This window comes from Xiphias gladius, chromosome 6, assembly GCF_016859285.1.
Source record: "Xiphias gladius isolate SHS-SW01 ecotype Sanya breed wild chromosome 6, ASM1685928v1, whole genome shotgun sequence".
NCBI lineage: Eukaryota > Metazoa > Chordata > Actinopteri > Istiophoriformes > Xiphiidae > Xiphias > Xiphias gladius.
In genome coordinates this window covers 29,090,970-29,115,944 of record NC_053405.1, presented here as the reverse complement: position 1 = coordinate 29,115,944, position 24,975 = coordinate 29,090,970, and the positions used below count along the sequence as shown (strand labels likewise).

Genomic DNA, 24,975 nt, shown 5'->3' with positions numbered 1-24,975 from the left:
CATTCCTAACCGATCCCTGAGACCATCTACCATCTCCCCCCAACTGTTATCACATGACTGACATTCCATACTTTGGTCATTTGATCATTTGCCAATGAAGATTGTGGAATGTGGCTGAAAGCTTTGCAAATGTGGAATGTGTCAACCATTTTTTTCACTTTTTTGGTCCAAAATGAAAAGTTATTTTCATGGATCAATAATGTATAGGAAGTGTGTAGTTAAATGTTGGAATTAAAAATGTTAATGTGAAAATGCATTTGTTTGAGGATGAAAATTAGAGTAGTTGTTACCAGAGTTAACTTTTACTGTGTTTGAAGATGTCTTTACACTAGCCAACTGTGGTATCTTTGAGGCCAGCAAGTAGATGCTGCAATCATAAGATAATCATAATAATCACCTTATTATTATTATTATTATTATTATAAAAACCTCACAATTTTAACTTTTCAAACAATTATATCCTGACTTTGGTCTACGGGTCACTAGCTTCACAGAAGAAACAACAGATAATGTGTCAGCAGTGTGGGCCAGTGCAAACATGAGAACACACACCACCACAGCATTATCGGCTGGCTTGGTGTTTTCTGAGTGACACTTGTATTATTTACTAGTGTATCTATACTTGTGTATTTTAGCACAAGACACTCAAAATCGACCATCAGCCACTGCCTGCAACCAAAACTTTGTGTCCTTGGTTAGCTGAAACAACTGCCAAGAATCACATTATTTACTACTGCTGTACTGAAAGAACAGTTTCTCATATTTTATATCATAATTATGTATGGTATTAAAAAGATCACAACCATTCTATATGAAAAAAATACAGTACTATTAAGACCTCAGTATGTCGGTGAAGATTCTCAGTCATCCAGGTCATGTATTCTGTGCTATGTGAAGGCAACTGGACTTGCTTGAAGTTCTGCTTGAAGCTCTTGAAGACGTTTCGCCCAAAATACACAAGTAGAGACGTACACAAGTATAGAACGTTTCCTCAGAACTGAAGAATCGCCTCTCATCTTCAAGAACTTCAAGCAGAACTTCAAGCAAGTCCAGTTGCCTTTGCATAACACTTCCAAAAGACCTCCCTAGAAAGTAAATGACATCATTTGGCTTTAAATAGTATAGATGAGTATTTAAATAGTATAAGGGAGAGAGAATCTAGTTAAGTACGTGAGGGTAGTGGTGATAGTGCATATTTATGGTGTATGCACATTGTGATTATACTGTGTTTTCTCACAGGATTTCAAACAGCTTCTGCTAGCTTCTCTTAATGAACAGAAAGTCAGTTGTACAGATCTAGGTCTTCCATCACTGTTTTCCTGGTCTGAGACATGTAGCAAAGCTAAAAAATAACGTGGAAGCCCACATCAACACTCACAGTACTGACGCACACACACACACACACACACACACACACACACACACACACACACACACACACACACACACACACACACAGTCTGTCAAATATCTGTTAGTGAAAGACAGAAGAATTATATATAATCCTACGAATAAATGCCTGTCTGTCTGTGTGTCTGTCTGTCCGTCTGTCTTTCTGTGTGTCTGTCTGTCTTTCTGTCTGTTTGTCTTTCTGTCTTTCTATCTGTCTGTTTTTCTATCCATTTGTCTGTCTGTTTTTCTGTCTTTCTCTCTGTCCATCTGTCTGTCTTTCTGTCTGTCTGTCTGTCTATTATTCTGTGTGTCTGTCTTTCTGTCTGTCCTTTGATTTTCTCGACAGCTGCTCATCCCATCGACTTCAAACGTCACGTGTGGACCCATGGAAGTGCAGTGTTGACTGTGAAGGGTTTTGGATGATTGGTTCTCGAGAAAGCCTCAAACATCAATTTTCTACATGTTGCATGACGTGAAGAAAAAATGAACACGAACATAAATAATGATGTCACATTAACAGTCAAGATGAAAATAAATGCCATCCAACCATCTACCCTCGTGTATCCATTTGGATGACCCGGTACTGTTTCAGCTTACAGTAATATTCTTTGACTTGAATAATGATGAGTCTGAAATTGGCGAAGGCATACAACATTTTCCTCATCTTTCATCTGTTTAGGAAACTTGTGAATGCTGTGATTATATCACAAGTAGGGAAAGGGGAGTTCTGTAAATGGATATATTTGACATATTTGTTCTCATCCCTGTGGGAGATGCCATTGCTCTTCAACACTGTATTGGCAATTTTGGACACATCTACAGCAAACACAGGAAGAAAAACTACGCATGATGCCTCATTCTTAAAACTTTGAAAATGGCCACATTTTATTACTGTACAGTTTGGTGCTGTTGTTTTTCTTCTACCTGTTTCCTCGTCCTTTTGTCTGTAACAATTTCTTTGCTATCTTGGTGAGAGGAGACTGGTCCAGGCCTTGTTAGAGTTCATGCATTGATTCATTCTCTGCCTGCCGTTGCCATTATCACTAAGTCTCCTGTCATTTCTGACCCTCCTGCCCTGCAGTAACCCCAGCCCCTCCCGCATTTCAGCTTTTTGACTCCCCCCCGCACACCTACTCACCTGTTCCCAATTCCCTTATCCTTTTCTGCCTATTCTCTGCCAGACGATTGCTTGTGCTTTCCCCACCGTAGCTTTCCAGCCTTCTTACTAGTTTTTAGCTGCCTTTTTTGACCGCCTGCCTCACCTTGGACTTTGATTTGCCTGCTCCTTTTGCCTTTTTTTGCCTGGTTAATCTGCCTCTCTGTTGCTGACAACTGCCCCATGCCCTAACTTGGGCTTTTTGTTTAACCTTTGCTTGCTTTCGTCTGCTGAGCCTAAATAAAGGTGAACTGTTTTGGACTTGTATCTGTGTTTCTGAGTCGAGCATTTGAGTCCTTCCAACCCTGAGCTGTGACGGTACTATTGTCTTGTTTTTCAGACCCAAGCAGATCCATTTTATACCATGGAAACGTGAGACGTGATCAATTACCTCTGCCACTAGTTCTCAAAGTGCCCGTCAGTTGTGTCTTTCAACAAGTCAGCCGATCATTCCAATGTAGTTAGTCAGTATTTCAGTCTTACCTGAAGTATACTGTTTCTCAATTCACAAATGAAGGATAACATAAAGAGCAATATTACCGTGTGTGTTGTTACATACCTCTCTCTTGTACATAGTAAGCGAGGTAAAGGTCAAGCTCTTTGACAGAGACTGAGATGTGTCGAGGCTGGACACAGAGGACTGGATTGGAGCACTGGCCTCCCTTCACAAGCCGCTCTCCATCTGTGCTTTCCAATGGGATTCCTTTAAACAGGATGACCATCACCAGGTCCAACCTCCACACCTTGAAAAAGAAAAAAATGTTGAATAAAAACAACATGAATCTAACTTTTGCCAAGCTTAGTGTAACACAAAACACACACACACACACATATATATACACATACACACACACACACACACACCTATGTATATATGACGGTATACACCAATCATATATGTACTGTTGCTCGGCGTATAGCATGTGGAAATACTGATTCATTGAATAGTTTAAAGTCGTCTATACTGGCCAAAAGTTTGACTGTAAATTAATAATTTGATTACTTGTCAGCCAAGCCAACTTTTCTAAGGCTAAAAAAAAGGAAAAATGGGAATTTGCATTAACTGAGATGGAGCAAATAAAATCCGATGATGTCTACAGAGGGATTTATGAATGGTCCTCTGTATTTGTGTTTGACACCAGGGAAGCTTTTGGTCTTCAAATGCTGTGAACAAAATGGATTAAATGAGATCCAAACCCTAACAACAGCTTACATAATGAAAATCAGGAAAAAAAACTTTACTAATTTAATCAAATGCTGTGAACATAATGGATTAAATGAGAGCCGGACCCTTCCTTTGACATCTTGTCCATATTTAAAGCCTAACTGCAGTGTCTATATTGTCAGACAGTGTAAAATACTTGCAACTGTCGTCTGATAAAATGAGGTGACTTTTGATCAAATGTTTTACCTTCACTCTTCTTCCGCTAACCCCAACAGTTGCGAATCCCTGTGTCCTTTGTGACTCGACAGCTCTTGGACCTTGTTTTACACCTCTTTAGTTTTCACTCTGTTGTGTTCACCCTGACCATGGCTTTACCACTTTTCTTCACTTCCTTTAACTTGGGGACTTCTACAAAAATGATTGGGATGGGGAGTGGGGCTGAATGTTTTCTTTCAGTTAAAAAGAAAAAAGAAAAAAACACAAAACACTTCCAATCATTACTAAACCTTACCCTCTTATCTCAAAATAATATAACATTACTGAGTTGGTACAATTTCTGTCACCGATAATAACTAAAAGTGTAGAATTCATTAACACACAATAATTTTCACAAAACACACAAAAACTAGCAACTGCCAAAATTAAAAAACAAACATAACAATGTGGTGTGTCATGTTGTAAATAAATCATAATCAGATCAGATGATATTGTAGCCTGATATGTATGAAACCAGATGTCTGTCTGTCCTTTACAACTAATCCAATTACATGATGGCTGAGTTGCATAACAACATGTGATGGAGACACAGAAGGGACTGTTATCCAGGCAGCTGTGTCAAAAAGGGAACGGTTAAATATCAAAACACGTGTTAATCACCATCAATAAATGGCTGAAATTCAGTGCTTACTCGCTTCCATATCAGTACGCTCCAGTTCTGTCCACAGCTGATTTTTACCCACACCAATAATAACTAGAAAACCTCTAAATGTCTAGGTAAGGGTCTGCTAACTGTTGAGGACTGGGTGATAAAGTGCGTGTGTTCACATTAGTTTGTGAACTACAGAAAACGTGTTTGCAATGTGTAAATAGCCAAGACAATTATATATGGAGGGATAATGTTCAATTACTAATCAATAAGTTCCACGTGAATCTTGTTTTGTAAAGACATACTGTTCCTATTAGCTACTTGTTTGATGTGAATTCAAAAAAATAAAGCCATGATATAGAGACATGATTGTTGCATATGGCAATATCTGCATATGGCAAAGTGTACCTTTATGACCAATGAAACAAAAAAATATTGCTGATAAAACCATTATAATGTTACCACTTGATCTTTACTCTAAATGTAAAATTTGAATCTGGGGCGGGGGAAAAACAAACAAACAAAACAAAAAAAACCTACTTTCTTCTCTTTAGCCAAAAGACAAAAAAACAAAACAGTGCCCTATGCACGGTTGCATAGCTGAGCTTGACTTACGTTCGCCTGTACACCATCCGCTCATTCATCATCATTAGCTTTTACTTATTATCCTGGCTTGCTGATGCAAACATAACTGTGCAACAGAACTGCTGGAATTGAACATATACTGTTAGAAAGAATTATGTTACCTTGTCAGCTTGTCGAAGACAATCTATGCGTCTCATTTTGCCTTTCTGGTCAGGGTTGGACAGGACACAACACGCAGCTTTCTTCCCGGTGACTGACAGGACAAAGTCTTCTCTGCATTCAGGTCTGATGTCCTTTCTTAGCTTGGCCAAAAGACGGCTGGCCCACTTCTGTTTCACCTAAGAACAGAAGGATATTGTGAAGAGAGCTATTTCAGTGAATGTATTGAATAATGTGTACTAATAGCATATTAAAATAGCTTTAGGACCAGTTAGGGTTAGGGTTAGTGTCATTTGGGAATTTGAACATTAGTACATTAATATGTTGTAAAACACTGGTTTGTCTACATATAAAATGACTTCACTTTAATCATCATGAGTTAATTTGAGCTACTTGGTTTGTAAAACAAAATATATGTTTTTTTTCTACTATCCACTACTCAACTAATCCATCCCACCTCTGCCTTCTCCCCCAGCAGTTCATCTTTAACAGCTCTCTCTTCTTCTTTAGTCATCCTTTTCTCATGTTTTTTGAAGTACTTCCGTTTCCTGGCCTGGAGGTTGAACCATGTGTAGGCGAAGGCACGGACCTGGGGCAGCAGAGCCTCAATGAACGGATGGAATTCATCCTACGTGACAGACAGACAGCTGAACGTAAATACACACACATGTGGTACAAACACAATTATCAGTGACCAAACCGACTTTAACCACTTCCTCAGGACATGTAGCAAATTCTCCCAGTACTTGAACAGCAGGACCACGCAACAACACAGCAGAGCTATGTTTTCAGTCCTGGTCTTTATAGAACCTTCCACACTGCTGGGTTTGGTTATCCTTACTTGGGGGAGGGGGGCAGTTAGATGAAGAAACATGCTGTTTAAACCAGACATGTTTCAGCTCTTTAGTCATCCATCTGACGGCGAAGATACACTTCACTGATAATCAATACACATTTCACTCCTTATTTATGCACATAACAGCAAAGCAAAGTGTCTTTTTGGGCTTCAAGTGTACTCTGTTCAGATTTCTGCATGTACCTACAGCTCTTGTGTTCAGCTATTCCACTAGTAGGTTTTATTCAGCAGAGTCTACATTTATTCATTTCTTACCATACAATTTCCTTATCAGATGGTAAGAATGGCCGCATGTTATTGTAAATAATTCATACAGCACATCGTTATATTTCTTCACTTGGAACCTGTCAGGGACCAAACACAGCTGGCACCTACTGAAGATGAAACACAAAACCATAATTCAAACATCTAAGAAATACTTCGCTCCTAGACCCAAAATAGTCTGACAGGCTGATGGATTTTGGTGGTATGCGGGTGAAAATGCATCTTCCATAAAAACTGACATAAATTTTGTTTTTAAAGTGCTGTTTTTTAGAAAGAAAAAGGCTTCAAAAATATTCAGCGTCTATATTCTAACATGTAGTGTATTTAATTATAGTCATTGAAATGCTTTTAGAAACTGTTAACCCATATGCAACCTTTGTTCACCAAACCAAATGTGGCCCAGTTTTAAGACTTCAAAACTTTTTCAGATATGAGTTGTAGTAGACCACCAACATTAGTGCTCATCATTCAAAAAGGAAGATGAAGTGCCACACAGAGAAAGATGCATTAAAAGAGGTTTACATCAAGAGTAGTAACTATGATAACTGCTAGTTTCAGAATAATTTGGCTTTAAAAGCTCTTCATACCAGCTCTGAACTTGGGAACACTGGCCTCTAGTACTTTGCACCCTACTGGTATGAAATGCAACACAGCTTGAAATTAGAGACACTCGTTCCCCTCAAGGACTTAGGGAGTTTCGTTAGCTTGTATTTTCTATATTTGTCCATCCACTCATTCATTCATCCATAGCTATATCACTTATCCCTGAAGGGTCGCAGGTTGCAGCCCAGCTGACATTGGGCGGGCGGGAGGTGGGGTACACCCTGGACAGGTCTCCAGTCTATCACAGAGCCGACATACATAGACAAACAACCAGTCACACTCACATTCACACCTACAGCCAATTTAGAGTTGCCAATTGACTTCCATGTCTTTGGAATGTGAGAAGAAGCCACGCAGGCATGGGGAGACCATGCCAACTCCACAAAGGGAAGCCAGACCTTCTCGCTGTGAGGTGACAGTTTTAACCACAGCTATAATATTTGTGATGTTCTTAATAAGTGTGTGTGGGTGAGACTGTTTTGTGTGAACGAATTGTCTTGTTGTGATCTTGTGTATATGTATTTTGTTCTGAAGTCTCTCTTACAAAAGAAATTTGATCCCAATGATCAAAGCTCAACTAATACAACATACCTCAGATTACAAAACTTTCTAGCAATAATGTGTGAACACTGCTAATCTAAGACATATTATTCTACATCTACATATAGTAGGTATGGAAATAAAACAAGATATTTACTTTTTACTTTTTTTAAATGTTTTGCGGTCAAGTTTACACAGTGGATTTACACATTGGTAGAGTCTTGACTAACCAAGACATTCCTTCCATTTAATGGTGCAATGTGATACAGTAAATTACTTAAAAACTTCTTTTACTGGATTTACCAACAGCTGACGCAGCCTAGCCGAGCTCTTTGATATTTTTAAAGCAGACTCAAATTTATCACGTTAGTGTTTGAATTGAATAATGCATCAAAATTCCTGTTTGCATTGTATAACCCTTAGTTTAAGCTTTTTAAAAACTTTATTTAAGCTTCACGTGTGTGTAAGATGAGCCTTGCACCATTCACACCAGCTGCCCTGTACAACCATGTGGAGGACAGCATTAAAATTCAAACGGAAAATGGGAAATTTTATGAGAAAATGCTAAATAACCACTGTAATACAAGCATGCAATATGACAGTGTTACATTGTACTACTCAGGATAATCAGGCCATGTAAAACAACCACAGTCTGAGCTGTTGACCATCTGGCAGAGCAAGTGCCCTAAAGCAAGGCACTTGCTTTAGGGCACCTCTGTGGTGTCAATGATGGGACAGCAGCACAATTGCAATGGCATCTCTGCTGCCACACAATGTGGAAACCCAAGGTCGCTTAACGTGACTATTTTAGGTAGGCATGATTCTTGAAATTTAACATTAAATGTCTAAATATAGACAAATCAACCAATACCTAACTAGGTTATGTTAAGCTACTGCCCATGGCAACATTTTACTGCTGCCGCCTGGCTCGGCCTGGAGTCTGTCCACATTAAATTCAGAAAAAAAATTATGATGCCATGGTGAAATATGATATCAACCTTAAAGAGAAAAGTGCCGCTGTGTTGCACAACAAAGACCATTCATCTAATTAGTGAGACAACGGTTTAGACTGCCTTGATAACTGAACTGTTAGTGAGATATGGAGCTTCAGGATGTGTCTGATTCAGCTCAGCAGCTGACAGTGATAGATCGATCGCATTGTACGCTTGCTATGTGCCTATAATCTAGAGCAGCACTTTGCAAAGTTGGGGAAAGTGAATTTTCTGTGTTTTTCTAAATTTAGAAAGTGAGAGGCAAACTGCTCATTCAGCTAAATGTGGTGCAATGCAACTGAAATTTTGATTTCTGGCAGAGGAGAGCCAAATGGCACTGCTTATTTACAGTAGATAGATATTCCTCAAAAGGATTCCTGTCTTTATGTCCAGTAAGTCCATGTAGATGAGATGAATGACTGTGTTTAGAGAGCTATTCTGCCTGTATGTCTGTATCACCTTGACAGATTACAGGAATATTGTAGATATGTAGACTATTTTACCATTGGGAGAAGACAATATATCACTTACTGTGTTTTTATCACCTTTTTTTCCCAAAAGAACATTACATTTTGTTACGGTATAGATAGCACTGTCGTAGTGGTGAGTATTACTAATATGCCTAAACCTTATTTATTTTATTTAATTCTTAACAAAATAAACACTTGGATATATTGGATATTTACATGAACAGGTAATACAATAACTGCTGTAAAGTTTCACAAAAACAGTTTGAAAAATAAAAGGAATAAAAAATTAAGTTTCATTTGGCGAAGGCAAAATATTTTGGTACTATTCAAATGCCTTTTATCTTTTTTTTAATTTTTTTTTATTTTAAGCTTAATTTTACTTAACTTGGTTGAGCTGTGTCACAACTGGGAAATAAAATAATTATTTAAATCTTCAACAACTAGTGGGAATAATAAGATAATATTAAAACAATATATCTTTTTTGCTGGACAAGTAGCTGTAGTTGAGACTCTTGACCTCTGCTTTGTTTTGAGCAATGTTTCAAAGGCTCTGTAGTAAATGGTGAGTATTATTCAAATGCTTTTGCTGATTAACTTGATGTATTTAAACTGGATTTTCAACACTTTCAAAATTCCTGGGTATGAAAATGTTCTTATCAATTTCTGAAATAATAATCATTAAAATTTTGCTTACTGTGTGCTTAAATTGCAAGAATATACATATTATCTGATCTATTACTGTAGGTCCAGGTTCCTAGTTAAAACTAAGTCGGGTTAATCCAAAAGTCCTGTAATAAATCCCTTTTCATGAAGGTTCTAATGTTCAGTGTTTGTTGAAACTGTTTTAAAGAGATGTTTCTAATATTTAGTCTAACCTGACTGTTCTAAATGGGGTGTACTAATATTAGAAATTCCTCTCACTATATCTCAAAACAATTCAACAGCAGCACAGACTCCATCCTTCGAAATGACCTGTTGAAGAGACACCTCTTTTTTTTTTTTTTTTTTTTTTTTTTTTTTAAATTGTATTGATTTAAGATATGAGCTGTGCAACTTCATCTGCTGAGGAAGATCATGTGATACGATTGAAAGCTCCAGAACAATGACCTTGTGGATCTATAATGTTTGTGACACCGTAATGCGTATTTTTTCAACTTTAATTCACATAAATGGGATGGACAAAATGTTAGGTATGTCTCGGTATAACCCAGTACAGTTCAACAGCGCCAAAAATAACAGCCTCCAAAATGACCATTAAAAGGACATCAACATTCTCTTCAACAGAATCAATAAAAACTGAATGTTATAATCCTCATTGAGGGAGGATTTATTGCAGGCCTTTTGTATTATACTGCATTAGTTTTATCTAGAAGTACCTAATAAACTGATAAGCGAGTGTATGAGTCACGGCAGTCCTTTTGAATATGTGGTCCAGTATTTTCTGATCAGGTATCTGACAAATAGGGTCTATTATTATTATTATTATTAATATCATGACACAGCAGTGACGTGGAAATTAGATGATGATGATTGGATGATTGAGAAAAATATTCAACTAGTAATGAAATATCAAGGACTTTTTGAACGGGCACTGCAGTAGTTGTTTGAAATTTACGATGTAGTGCATAGCCACCAAATAGGATTTTCCCTTTATCACTGCTTAATGTAAATGCTTAAAAAAAGAAATGTATGTTTTCCAAAGCCAGGCATTTAATACAACAATCTGCAGCTATTCACTCTAAAGTGATACAGCTTTAAGAGATTTCCTTCAGACTGGAATGAGCACAAGACATCCCTCTATCCAAATGGAGTACTTTTTTAGAGCTACTGTGCCTTTGCTGATCTGGGATTTTTACCTGTTTCCACTTTTAAAAAGAACAAAATTCGGGATAGTTTTCTATAGTTGTGTATTCTAAAAAGAAGTTGGTCCAATGATTAATATTTACTGAGGTTTCTGATTTTCAGCTGAGAGGAATGGTTTTTTTGGCGACATATAAAGAAATGAGTAAGCCTTTCTTGTACATTTTTGTGAGTTCATTTCTGAAAGGCAGAATTCTGGGGGATGCTGGGATTCTTCAATAGTGCGCAGAAATGATTATCTTTAGATCCCACTCTGCATTGTGAGCAAGTGTCTGTGTTTGCTAGTCCCATTTTGTACATTGTGTATATAGAATTACACTCTCAGAGCACTTTATTATAAACACCTGTGCACCTGCTTATTCATGCAGTTATCCATGTGGCAGCAGTGCGGTGCATAAAATCATACAGACACAGGTCAGGAGTTTCAGTTAATGTTCACATCAAAGATCATAATGGGGAAAAAATGTGATCTCAGTGACTTTGAACGTGGCAGGACTGTTGGTGCCAGACAGGCTGGTTTGAGTGTTTCTGAAACTGCTGATCTCCAAGTCTCTAGAGTTTACTCAGAATGACGCCAGAAACAAAAAACATCCAGTGAGCAGCAGTTCCTGTTGATGAGAGAGGTCAGAGGAGAATGGCCAGACTGGTTGGAGCTGACTGAAAGGCTACGGTAACTCAGATAATAGCATCTCAGAATGAACAACATGTTGAACCTTGAGGAGGATGGGCTACAACAGCAGAAGACCACGTCGGGTTCCTCTCCTCTCAGCCAAGAACAGAAATCTGAGGCTGCAGTGGACACAGGCTCAACAAAACTGGACAGTTGAAGACTGGAAAAAAGTAACCGGGTCTGAAGAATCCGGATTTCTGCTGAGGCAGCAGATGGTGGGGTCAGAATTTGGTGTCAACAGCATGAATCCATGAACCCAACCTGCCTTGTGCCAACAGTTCAGGCTGGTGGTGGTATAATGGTGTTGGCTCACTGTGGGCCCCTTAACACCAATCAATCATGGTTTGAATGCCACAGCCTGTCTCAGTATTGTCCCTGACCTTGTGAGTCCCTTCATGGCCAAAGTTTACCATCTTCTAAGGGCTACTTCCAGCAGGATAATGCTCCATGTCACAAAGCTAAAGTCGTCGCCAACTGGTTTCATGAAAGTGACAATGAGTCACCAGATCTGAATCCAGTAGAACACCTTTGGGATGTGGTAGAGCGGGTAATTTGCGTAACAGTGAAGGGGAGTACTGTGAAGTTGGAAATCAGGGCTGTGTCAAACAGGATTGTGTTTACACCGTGGTGGAACAGAATTAAAAATCTGAAATGACTTTCCACCAACCTGTCAGATTTTTGGAAATTCAGGTAGTTTTGTTAAAGTGATGGTGTTTGATGGTTGTGTTAAGGAAAGGTAATCTGCGTGTGAAATGTTTTTGTATTACGGTTGCTCTAATTCTATCCATGGGGTATTGTCGTTGGTTTGATGGATCCATTTAGCAAGATATTGTAGTGATTTGCCAGGAAGTAGTACAGGAAGTTTAGAGCGTCTAGCCCGCCATGACATTTACTTTTTTAAGGAGTGGACAGTTTGATTTTTGGCTTTTTATTTTTTCACTAGAATTGTGTGATTAAAGAATCAGTATTTACATCCTTCTACCTGAAATCAGTATTTAAACCATTTATCTAATGATGTGGCAGGTAGCATTGAAAAGCAATAGTTAATATGGGGAGGTATTTTCATTTTCACACCTGCAATTCACCCTATGAGAGAAACAAGTGGGTTCATCCAGCGCCAGAGATCATCTTCTGCTGTTTATAGTAATGCAGCGTAGTTAAGACGAAACGACTTTAGATGAGGTGTATACTGTCCTTATCCACTGGATGAACAACTCCTTAAAGCCAAATTTGTAGAGTGTATTAAGTAAAAACGTCCACTTTTTCTGCATCTAATGAAACAATTATTGTTTTCACTAGAGTTTGTTATGAAACATTTATGAGAGGATGACGCTAGGACTTTAGTAATGATTTTTAAGTCAGTGTTCTTTAGTGACAGCAGGCGGTAGCTGGCAGGTTAAGTTGGATATTTATCGTGTTTCAGTAAAAGTGATACAGTGGCTGTATTCATGTGCAAAGGAGTTTGTCATGTATTTTCTATTCCTGATGTCAGTCTGTAAAATTGTGGAGATATTGTGTGCACCAAAAGTGTTTACGGAATTCAGTAGGGAGGTCGTCTGGTCCAGGTGATGTGTTATTTGGCATCTGATTTAGGGCTTTGTAAAGTTCATCAAATGTCAGTGGTGTATCTAGGGTGTCTGCTGCTTTCTTGGATAATTTGGGGAGGTCCAGGTTGTTAAGAAAGAACTGCATCTCTGATGTTCATGGGTCCATAAGTAAAACTTAATGTAAAATGTGCAGAAAATTTAATTAATTTCTTGTGGGTTTTAAGTTATTTCACCCACTGAATTCTTTATGGCTAGAATTATTTGCTCTTCCTTTTTAATGTGGTAACTAATTAGCTAAATACTTGCATACATATTTACATAAACACATTTTTTGGTTTTTGTTATTATATTTAAGTTGTTGAATCAGAAATAGTGGTTTTGTTTGTTTGTAATTCCTTCTAACTGAAATTTGGCATTTTGTAGTTCATTTTATATTTGTTCATTGGAATTGTTTGAGTTCTGAACGGTTTTGGGGCGGCTGTGGCTCACATGGTAGAGCAGGTTGTCCCTGGCTCCTCCTGTCCTCCTGTCCGCATGTCGAAGTGTCCTTGGGCAAGACACTGAACCCCAAAATTGCCCCTGATGTATCATCAGTGTGTGTAGAAAGCACCTTATGTATAGAAAAGGGCGCTGTATGATTGTGTTTGTTAAAGGGTGAATGTGGCATGTGTAGCGTAAAGCGCTTTGAGTTCCTTTTTTTCTTGTTTGCTATATAAGATATTTTTCCCCTAATTACTGCCTTATCTGTTTCACATAGGATCTGTGATGAGAGTTACGAGGAGTTGTTCAATTTCATTAAGGATGCCCACTCTCTATGTACAAAAGCAAAAAAAAAAAAAAAAGGGTTTGGTGGTGCATTCACTGTTTAAGGTAAAGGATACTGGTGCATGGTCACTATTAAAGATTGGATGTATAATGGTTTCTAATATGTTAGTAAGTGAAAAAAGAAGCCTAACCGAGAGAGTAGGGCCAAATAAGAATATTCTGTACATGATGGGTTTCTCATTCTACAACCATTGCCAAGCCCAAAATCTCGCATTTATCATTTTAATAATATGGTAGAGAACCACTTTCCTGAATTGCCAGTTCTGCTTGAACTATGAATTGTGAAATTAACTACTTTATTGAAATCCCTATCACTTATGATATTTGGTGGTTCCCGTTAATGAAAGAAAAATGTGTGAAGGAAGGATTATCATTTCTGGGACCTTATACGTTTGCAATTGTGATTTTTTTATTATTGATGGATGCAGTAATTACAATATATCATCCTCCAGGGTCAGTAATTGTAGAATGGTGAATTAGAAGGATTCCTTTGTTAATTAAAACAGAAGCTCCTCTTTGTCTACTGGTGCTGGGAATACTAGATGAAATTGTTGTGATTTTTGGTTATGTAATTCTGAATGTGACAAATTAATCTCTTGTGATAAACATATGCCTGCCTTTAATTTGATAAAATGATTATTACTTTTGTCCTTTTAGTTTGACTACGATTGCACACACATTCCATGTTATAAAGATGAGTTGTTGTGTTGTTATGTTAGTGTGAGTAAGTCATTATTAATACTATTTTTGTCTGTGTGATTGATTTGTGTGTGTATGTGTTTGGAAACACACTTCTAATTGGCAATATAAGCATTTGTAATGCCGTATACATTAACATGTATATGGCATTACTTTTGTCTCTCTAATTTTTACTTTTGTTTAATAATAATAATAAACAAGGAAATGTGATTAGGTAGAGGAGCTCTGAAGACTGCATTGTGTGTGCTCGCGAGAGACAGGCTGAGTGTGTGTGTGTGTGTGTGTGTGTGTGTGTGTGTGTGTGTGTGTGTGTGTGTGTGTGTGTGTGTGTGTATGCCTTTCTGCGTGTTTGGGCAGTGATCAGTGATGTTTGCGTACCTAAGTGCACTTGTGCTGAGCGATTAAAGAAAAAAACAAAAAACAAAAGGAAAAGCAGAAAAACAGTAAATAATCTGTCCACGGTCAGGTTTGCTCATTATTTTTTCTGCTCTCCTTCAGATGGGGCACAGTACTTTGCAGTGCTAATTTGCTATTGCAAGGAAATTAGTTATTTAGACCAAAGTTAGTTCCTTTTAGTTCTTTTCCTTTGCTTTTGATTAGTTCTTTCCGTTGACAATGTTTAAACTTTGCTACAATTAGTCTGAGTCCTTTCGTCAATGGTGTGCTGAGACACTATCCTCGATGAAAGTTATGTTTTTTACAGAGTCTGGTGGAAGTTTAAGCTGAGCTTTCATGAAGTCTTTCATCTTTGCCTTGGGGAAATCTCACATGCTAAAAGTTTGCTGGTCCGGTGTGGTTTCTTTCATTATTTTCTCTTCTTGTGTAACATGTTTAGTCTCTTTGGTTCAAATTTTAATGGATGACTGTGATGAGTTTTTTACTTTTTGGACAGATGTGATGTGATAGTGGGCAAATTCCAAACTAGACCTTGGCTCTTTTATTTCTTCATGAAGAGATACAAGATGTTTTTTGTTAATGTGTCTTTAAGTAAGCAGTATTGGTGGATGAATCTCAGTTTTTTCTTTTGGAAGATATGGTGGATGTGTTACTACCAGTTTTGGCATCCATGTTGTTTTGTTAATAGTAGAGATGATCAATGGCCTCTATGTCCACTAAGCCCTCCACTATGAAGGTAATCCGTTCCACGTAAGCAGCAATAGATTAGTCCAAAAAAATGTAGCCCAATGGCTTTTGTTTTAATCGATGGGCGCGCTATTGGGTCGTGTCTAAGATTGTCTTGCTGCCCCACATCTGGAAACAGGGCGCTGCCATGTTCACTCTTACCTCCGATGTCTGCCTATTTTTGGACAACTGCCTGTTGCCTGCCCCTTTTGCTTTGTTCGCCTTAGAATTTTTCCTGCTTGCTGCCAACCTCTGCCTGCCAGCTGACTTTGTCCCTCACCATTCCCCTTGCCTGCTTTGCATTCCTTTATTTCCCTTTATAAAGGTGAACGGTTTGAATTTTTGATCAGTGTTTCTAAGTCATGCATTTGAGTCTTGTTTATTGTGAGCCATGACACTCGGCCCCAGATCCGCAGGGGACCAAAGGCTTCACACTCAAATGCGTTGTAACTGGGGTTAGGGTTTGTGGTACCTTAATTGAGGGCAAATTTGTTTACTATACTACACTACTTGCAGTAAGGAGCAAAAATGGATATCAAAAACAGAAATGACAATGCAACATCTATTCACTCTCAGACGACAGACCCATGTAAGATGTGGGTTAACTTAATGTTCCTTAACAAGCGTTAAGCATTGGAACCTTTCATTAGACATCTGTCAACCTGCTTTTCTCTGTCAGCAGAGACTCCAGTCTGCAGCGTCAGTTAAAACATTTCACTTATTAACCTGAGAATTTCACTGAATTACATTGATAAAAGTCAAGTTTCAGTTTCACCCCTTTGTCTGTCCATCTGCACACTCACTCTCTTTTGATTGCCTCTTTGTGCTTTCTATTTATTTCTCTCTCCGCTCCTCTCTCCCTCTTTCTCTCCCGTTTTCTTTTTTTTTCCCGTGGGTTCTGTTAAAAGACATTTAAATGTCAGTATCATTTCATTCATTTCCATTCCAGGCAGTAACCCCACTTCACCAAAGCCAGGGTAGCATGCAAACTATGTCCAACCCTGGCTGAGAGCAGGGTCGTGAAGGACAGTCAGCTGACGCGGACCGCCCCATAGAAATACACCCCTGACATGGGTTTAACCGGCGTTACTGAGTCAGTCTGAATGGGGTCATACATTACTATCTAATCTTAAAGCCATGCCTTGGAGAGGGGCCCTGAGTTAAAAACTACTTCTAAGGCCTTCATTATTTCAAGTTTCATGCTTATATGGTGCATTATTCTAAATATAACTGCTTAAACAATTTAACACAAACTAACTAATACAAAAACGCTGTAGACAGAGCAAGAGAAAGGGGGTCAATAGGCGCCTCATGACTGCCTCTTGAGGGCCACCTAGTCGGTATATCCAGCTGGGCTCAGTAAGTGTTCTTTTTGTGGTGCACTCTATACATTCTGGTATACAAAGCCACTGTTCTGCTCTTCCTTCATATCATTAGTGGTAGTAGTAGAATTAACACTGTCTGTAAACTCATCGTTGTGACTCACTGTGTGACTGCTCCTGAAATCAAAAATACAACTGCTATTTTTGACACGTTAGGCAGCTAGTTTTCACATTTTACATAATTGTAACCTAAAACTGCACGCTTAATTATTTCATAAAGACAATAATCGTAAGATTAGTTTTGTTTATTACATTTGTTTATCAGGGACCATGTCCAAAAATTTACATTAATCTCATGCAAAGAGACCAGATGCATTGTACCAGATTTAGCTAATAGCTAATTTCCATCTGCAGTCCCTCGGCATGTAGACAGAATACAATACAAATAGAAATTCAAATCACAAAACAGTACATACTAAGTAAAATCATACAATCAGTAATACAAAATCCCAAATCCCAAACCCAAATTAAATTTGGTGACCAAAATGTACTTTGGCTCTGCAGAAAACCACAGAGAGAGCGAGAAGTTCTCTGGTGTTATTTAGAGGACGTGGACACAGTTGGTATTTTACAAGCGCAGACCAGGTAAAGAACCCCCCCCCCCCCCAAATTCTAAGGGCTTGTGACTGACAGGGGCCCTAAAAAATTATAATAACATTAGAGAGAAAAGAAAGGGTGACAGTATGTCACCAAGTTTTTCACAAAGAAAGGTGGGTGTAGTCCGTGAGTGGCGGAAATGAACCTGTTAGCCCAGTCCATAGTGAAACAGGCTACTTTTTCTCCCCTAACATCAGTTACTCAATATCTTCACAGAAATGTTTCGCTCCTCTTTTAGCCGACATTTAATCCACGCAGGCAAACATTCAGCAAGTTTTTCATACTAAATCAGTTGTCCCTGCCCCTGCCGGATGCCAGGCCCAATAGATGCAGCTTCAGGCTCAGCAGCCCTGTCCCCCCATCCCCATACTCCTACCAATGAACGAGCCCTACCCACAGCCGAAGAAGGACGTGAGCAGAATTTTGTTGAATGACATATCAATTGGCATAACTGCAGAGGGGTCTGTGGGAATTTCTTCTTTTAATATTATGAAAAAAAAGAAAAAATGATTCAATCCTTTTCACTGATAAGATATCAAACACTAATTATTTTTCTACATAATCTTTCATATAATGATCATGATGTAACACAAATTCAGCCTATAGTCTGTTTTGGATGCTGGATTTGACCTTTCCTCTAGCACCACCGTCAGGCCCTTTCATTTCCATTTTGTCTTCATTTTCCATTTCCACTTTTACAGCTGCTTATTTACTAGTTGGTGTTTGAAATATGCTGTTATCTGTTTCTTATATCATTCTATAGATAATAAATTTAATTTATTCTAATTGAAGAGGTTAAGGTATATCTGAGTTTTATTTATTTTAAGTTATTCATTAATGTTAAGATAATTTACCATTAAAATGACATTTAAAGTGCAAAAGATGGCCTTTAGTTCATTTCTTATAGAGGGAATCAGTCTTGTATCAAATAGTGAATTCCACTGTGTGCAGAATGTTGCTTGCAGGTTTGCACAGTGTTAGATTTTCAGGGATAGCGGGGTCTGTGGTGGTGGGGTGGTGGGTCCCAATGTGATATCTTTTTCATGGGGCCCAAAATCCTTGATGGTGCCCCTGGGAGTTGCATAATGACCTCTCCATTCAATAGGGAACACAATACATTGGAGTTATTAGCTGTAGTAATTGGCTATACTTTTCATGGTTATCAGATATAATACTATATATTAGGCATAGAAACCCATATTAATGAATTAACCTATGTTATTTACTATACACTCTGAATAATTACAATTATCCCCCTGACCTACCAAATGCAGACTTCAAGTTTGCTATTTGTTAGCAACATGTCCAGATTTCATATGATTGTGGACTAAAAAAAACTCTAAGACACAAATGCTGCTTCACATACATATATCGAGAGGAAAATGACCAAAAACTTATCTTCACAAATATCATTGAAGGAGAACTTAAAGGACCAGTGTGTAGGATTTTGGGGGATCTATTGGCAGACATGGAATATAATATTCAGAATTACGTTTTCATTAGTGTGTAATCACCTGAGAATAAGATTTGCACCACCATGTTGCACCACAATGTTGCACCACCATGTTTCTACAGTAGCCCAGAACATTCAAACCAATCACTGGCTCTAGAGAGGATCTTTTGCGTTTTTACGTTACCTGAAGGCTACCGTAGGTTCTCTTACAGGTATTCAGTTGGTTGCAATGTGCAACCTCAACACTTTATGCCTCTAACTCCTACACACTGCATGTACGTCCATGTAAACAGGTGTTTAAATGTAGTGTTCAATGTTACACCTCGGACAGGACTGTGTTTTAAATGGGTCAACAACAAACTCTACACTCGGATCACAAGCAGAGATGAAATTACTAAAAAATGGAGTACATATGATACTGAGATAGTGATTTGTAGAGTTTTTCTATGCAGAAAGACTTGATTGTGATTAACTACCCTCTGCTCGCTGCCCTCCAGTCTCCTGTAGTCAATGTGGCCCATGAAAGACTGAAGGGGGCCCTCCCCTTATGGGTGTCGGTATGTCCTGACACCGTTAAGACTAAACTAGACAAATAGATTGAATAAAAACTAGACTCCTCGAAACTCTTTTAACGTTAAAATCCTTAAAAAGTCTGTCCTGGTCGATTTGACCACATCTTTGGATGTATTTTTAATGACTGAGTGCAGCAGGGTTTCCTGTGGTAGGTGAAAGTCAGATTCCACAAGTAACAATAAAAACTACTATAATTACTGAATGCTATTACATTGACTATACATGGCAACTGTAGGAAAAATGCCGACCATGAATAATATCAAATTGGGGTTTGAAATAATTAAAATCTTAAAAATTAAAAAGTCTGTTGAGACATTAAATGGTGATTAGAATTAACTTAATTTGAAATTGCATCTTTTCTTCTTCACTGTAGCGTTTTGCCCCCCAAAATGTTGCTTTCCAAAAACACTTTCAGTAGTGAATAAATCTTAAAATGCTAGTGAAGCAGTGTTCGAATTACAGAGGATCCAGTCTGCCTTTGGTGTTTTTGTGCCTATGTGTAATTATTGTGTAACTTGTTGTCAGATCAGTGATTCTCAAACAACAGGCAACTGGAGAACACCTCCACGTTGTGCATTCAGTTCACCAGCCTCTCTCTCATCTCATCAACACCCTGCCATAGCCATACTTCCACACAATGACAAATGAATTATAAAACAAATCAGTCATCAAACTAGCAAGAGCCCTACATTTCTCATTATGTAATGAGCTTTTTATTTTTCCTTGTAATATCTGGTATAAGATGCACTGATGATGAGAGTCTATATCAAACAACATTTTTGATCCTACCGACAAGTACTATGTGTGCATCCAGAGCCTGATGTGTCTTATTCCTCTGTGCCATAGAGCTCCACTGTTTTCAATGAGCCACACTGTTGCACTGGGTGCAACATGAATACACACACTGTAGTGTCATTTTGGCTTCCTCCCACATATACCAACTAACTGCTGGAAATAGACACCAGAGCACCAAATGTGTATTAATCCACCACTGAAAATAGTCAGACAGACCAACAGACAGACTAACACATTGTTGTGTTGGTCTTTTCATAGGATTTGCTGATAGTAAGAAAAATATAGACTTACACCAGCTATGTCCCTTAAGAAACCAACTGTCTGTTGCCTCAACCTCTCTCTGTGGCCACTTATTTTCAATGCCAAAGCATAATAAATGTCCACAGTGAAAAGAAAAAGTCAGTGGACCCTCTGGAATTACCTCTTTTTTTGCATTCATTGATTATAAAATGTGATCTGATCTTCATCTAAGTCACAAGTATAGACAAATACAATATGCTCACACTGATAACACACAAACAATTGTAATCTTTAGTGTCTTCACTGAACACACCCATTAAAAATTTATAGTGCTGGTGGAAAAAGTAAGTAAGCCCTTGGATTTAATAACTGGTTGAACCTCCTTTGGCAGCAATAATCTCAAACCAGCACTTCCTGTAGCTGCAGATCAGACCTGCACAATGTACAGGAGTAATGTTGGACCTTTCTTCCTACAGAACTGCTTCAGCTCTGCCATATTCTTGATGTCTGGTGTGAACGGCTCTCTGATCTCATTCCACAGCGTCTCTTTAGGGTTAACATCTGGACTCTGACTGGGCCCTCCACAAGGTGGAATTTTTCTACTAAGTCCATCTGTAGTAGATTTATTTTGATGTTTAGGGTCATTGTCCTGCTGCATCACCCAGCTTCTACTGAGCTCAGCTGTGACAGCCACCCTGACATTATCCTGTAAGACACCTTGATAAACATGGAAACTAATTTTCGCCTGGATCATGGCGAGCTGTCCAGGCCCAGAGGCACCAAATCATGATACTCTCTCCACTGTACTTCACCGTTGGGATGATGTTTTCATGTTGGTGTGCAGCGCCCTTTTTATACCATATGTAGTGCTTCATGTTCTTCCCAAAAAATTCAGTCTTAGTTTCATCAGCCCACAAAACATTTTCCCAGCAGCGTTGTGCAGAGTCAAGCTGCTCTTTGGCAAACTTCAGGTGCACAGTGATTTTTGGAGAGCAGCATCTTCCTCCGCGGTCTCCTGCCATGGACACATTGCTCCATGCAACCATGAAAGACTCATGAAAAGCGATGTTAACCAGCTTCAATGATTCCTTTAAGCCGTTAGCTGTTACTCTGGGCTTCTGTTTTTTACCTCAGAGTGTTGTGCTTTTGGAGTCATCTTAGCTGGGCGCCCACTTCTAGAGTAGCCACAGAACTAAACCGTCTCAGTTTATAGATAGTTTGTCTGACTGTGGACTGATGACTATCTCAACCCTTTGAGATGACGTAACCCTTTCCAGCTTGACAAAAATCAACAATTGATCCTAAGTCTGCTGAGATCTTTTTTGTGAAGCATGGTTCACATCAGCAGATGCTTCTTGTGAACAGCAAACTCAAAATGTTTTTTATGAGTCAAAGTAGCTCTAAGACACATCTCTTATTGGGCTTCACTGACCAGACTCCAGTTAGCTTCTGTTGATGTTATTAACCAAGAGGTTCACATAATTTTTCCAACCTACACTGTGAATGTGTGAATGATGTATTCAATATGGACAAGAACAAAACAACCATTTGTGTGTTATTAGTTTAAATAGATTGTGTTTCTTCATAATAGTAACTTAGATTGAGATCTGATCATATTTGAGGACAAATTTATACATAATTGCAGGTAATTCCAAAGGGGTCAATTAATTTTTCTTGCCACTGTATGTTGGCAAATGACTTTTCAAGTGTAAAAGTGATTTTTCTACAGTCTCAGCACAAGAATGAATTTGCATCTCAGTTAACAGGCCATGTTCTTGAGCTGTGATTAAATCTGTATTTTATTCCTGGTTAAACTTTGTCAGTGAGAACAACTGCATTATGTGTGTCTAAACTGAAACATAATTTAAACGATCAATGAGAGTGGGAGACGCCAGATTAGAGGTTATTCTTAGCAGAGTAGCTGATAATGCAAACTGTGTTGGCTTAAAGGCTAGGGACCAAGTCAAGAGACAAGCACAACTATCACCAACAGCAATAGATAGAGTCCCAGGTGCAGCACAAACTAAAACAAGCAGCTTTTTCCAACTGTTTCCAACACCATAAAGAGTGATTGAGCTGATCGGGGTGGGTGATTGAGCTAGAAGGTATGCCACAGAGACATTTCAGTGACAATGACAGAGTACCACAGCAAATTAAAAATCACATATACAGTGTATCTCACATAAGCTCTCCATTCAGCACCACAACACTATAACACAAGCCAAAACACAATAACAATTTATCACTCAACAATATAATTCGAAAACTAGATTGGTGTATGACATCATGATGATATCACGAGACACCCGTGGGGATCACTTCATCAGTGAGACAGCAATGACCCTGAACAAGAGATTGACTGAACACTGGAAACGGATAACAACAGGGCCCAGATGTATAAAACTCTGGTGTAGATTCACAGCTAAAAATATGTATATGAAAAAAGACAGAAATATGCATAATGTACACATTCTTTTCATTAAATTTTTAAAGCCGCACATATGCTTAGTTTTATGCATCTGGCCCTGGGTCTGAGGTATACGTGAGATTTGTACATTCTCCCTGCACATTCTTCTTTTATTAATAAAACTGTATGTGTGGGAAATGTTGTGCTGTGTTGTGTTATAGCAGTTCACCTGATGCCAGGGTGCCAATCAGAAACAGGTCAGACAAAAGTGTTATTTAAGCTTAGAGCAAATACAAAACCCTTCGTACAGCCAAAATCTAACAAACCAATGCTCTTAAACAGATATATACAAAATACAAGCAATGAGGCAACACACACATAGTCCACCACAGCGTTTTATACAAACAGTGCATGATTCACAACCTCCAGTTTCAACCCCCCAGTCATTTGCTCAGTCTTAGTTATTAATCACAAATTCTCCTTTCAATTGAGGACTCCACAAAAAAACAAGCAGGTAAGTGTTTGAATTGGGCCCCAAAATACTGACAGTAATCCCTCTTGCCTTAGAGACTGCTATTTAAATTGTTCTCTAGAACCTCTGGAGTTTCCTCCAATAGACCAGTCCTTAGTTGTAACAAATTCCCAGGAATGGAAAGCCAGGATGAAAGGCAGGCTGCTAGTGAGTTAAGTAGAGAATGGTCCAGTTTGAAAGGATGGGTAACCTAACAAATAGCAGGCTTTTTGGCTCGTTGTAAGGGGTTGGCAGGCTCACAGTTATCATTCCCAGATGGACTGGCCTCTTTCTGCGAGTGATTGGAAGCACATATTGTGGTTTAAATCCAACTTGCCTATTGTAAGTGGGTGTCTTTGACGCAGGGATGTGCCTTCTTAAAAGGCACCCATCCTAACAGTGTGTACACATCATTTAAACATCCAGCCCCAGCTGTCTATGAACACCAGGCCAAAACTGCTCACAGCCCTCAGGAAAGGGTCAAATGTCATCAACTAGGAGTAAGTGGATGGACAGACAAAGATCAGGAGGGACATTCACACCTGACACCAGAGTCCACTTTATAACAGACAGAGGAATTACCATCTCCCCCAAATGTTATCATGTGAGTTAAGTTCCACACTTAAAGGGTAAATACATCCTAAAACTCTGCAACCCTCTGTTGCTAAAACCCTCCCTAACCCTCCCTTTATTGGAGGGAGGGTTCTAGCAATAGAGGAAAAAAAAGAGGAACCAGGGAGTAAAGACTGTAGAAGACATGGCCTCATGGCTAAGCAGTGTGTGACGTGGAGGGTCAGTGTAGCACGGAGAGCAACGTACAGCTATTATTCAAGAGTTTTCCAGCCATGGGAAGCTACTGTTAGACTGGAAGCTTGTTCATGGTTCTCTGAGAGTTACAGTGTGATTACATGTGTTGTAGCTGGGCTACCGACTGTATTAGAAGAGGCACTCCCACTGTGTGTGTGCGTGTGTGTGTGTGTGTGTGTGTGTGTGTCTGAGGGTGAGTGTTTCTCAAGGTTAACATTACTGTTTATTTTTACCTAAATATCTTGTCTACGTCTGTCACTGCAGAGAAATAAATCTTGTACATGTACAACGTTGTTTTTCCTCCGGTGCTCAACCAGCTTCCTACTTCTAACGGAACGGTATGGAACAACAGTTAGCCAGTGTTCTGCTTTTCATACTTGGCACTACGGAGGTGTTATGGAACAGGCCTCAAAGTCTTAGCTATTTCTTCATGGTTAGGG

The 24,975-nt window shown here is 38.8% G+C and overlaps 1 protein-coding gene across 2 annotated transcripts in view; it reads right to left on the bottom strand.

Moving 5' to 3' along the window:
• Positions 1-24,975, bottom strand: part of nfic (nuclear factor I/C) — a 65,782-nt gene that overhangs the window by 21,606 nt on the left and 19,201 nt on the right. The window contains exons 2-4 of one of the 2 annotated variants that reach the window (XM_040128822.1): positions 5,780-5,950; positions 5,325-5,501; positions 3,108-3,291 (exon numbers count right to left, since the gene is read on the bottom strand). In XM_040128822.1, coding sequence (XP_039984756.1) covers positions 3,108-3,291; positions 5,325-5,501; positions 5,780-5,950 — 532 coding nt within the window. The remainder of the gene's footprint in view (positions 1-3,107; positions 3,292-5,324; positions 5,502-5,779; positions 5,951-24,975) is intronic. The other variant, XM_040128823.1, reaches the window with a different exon arrangement.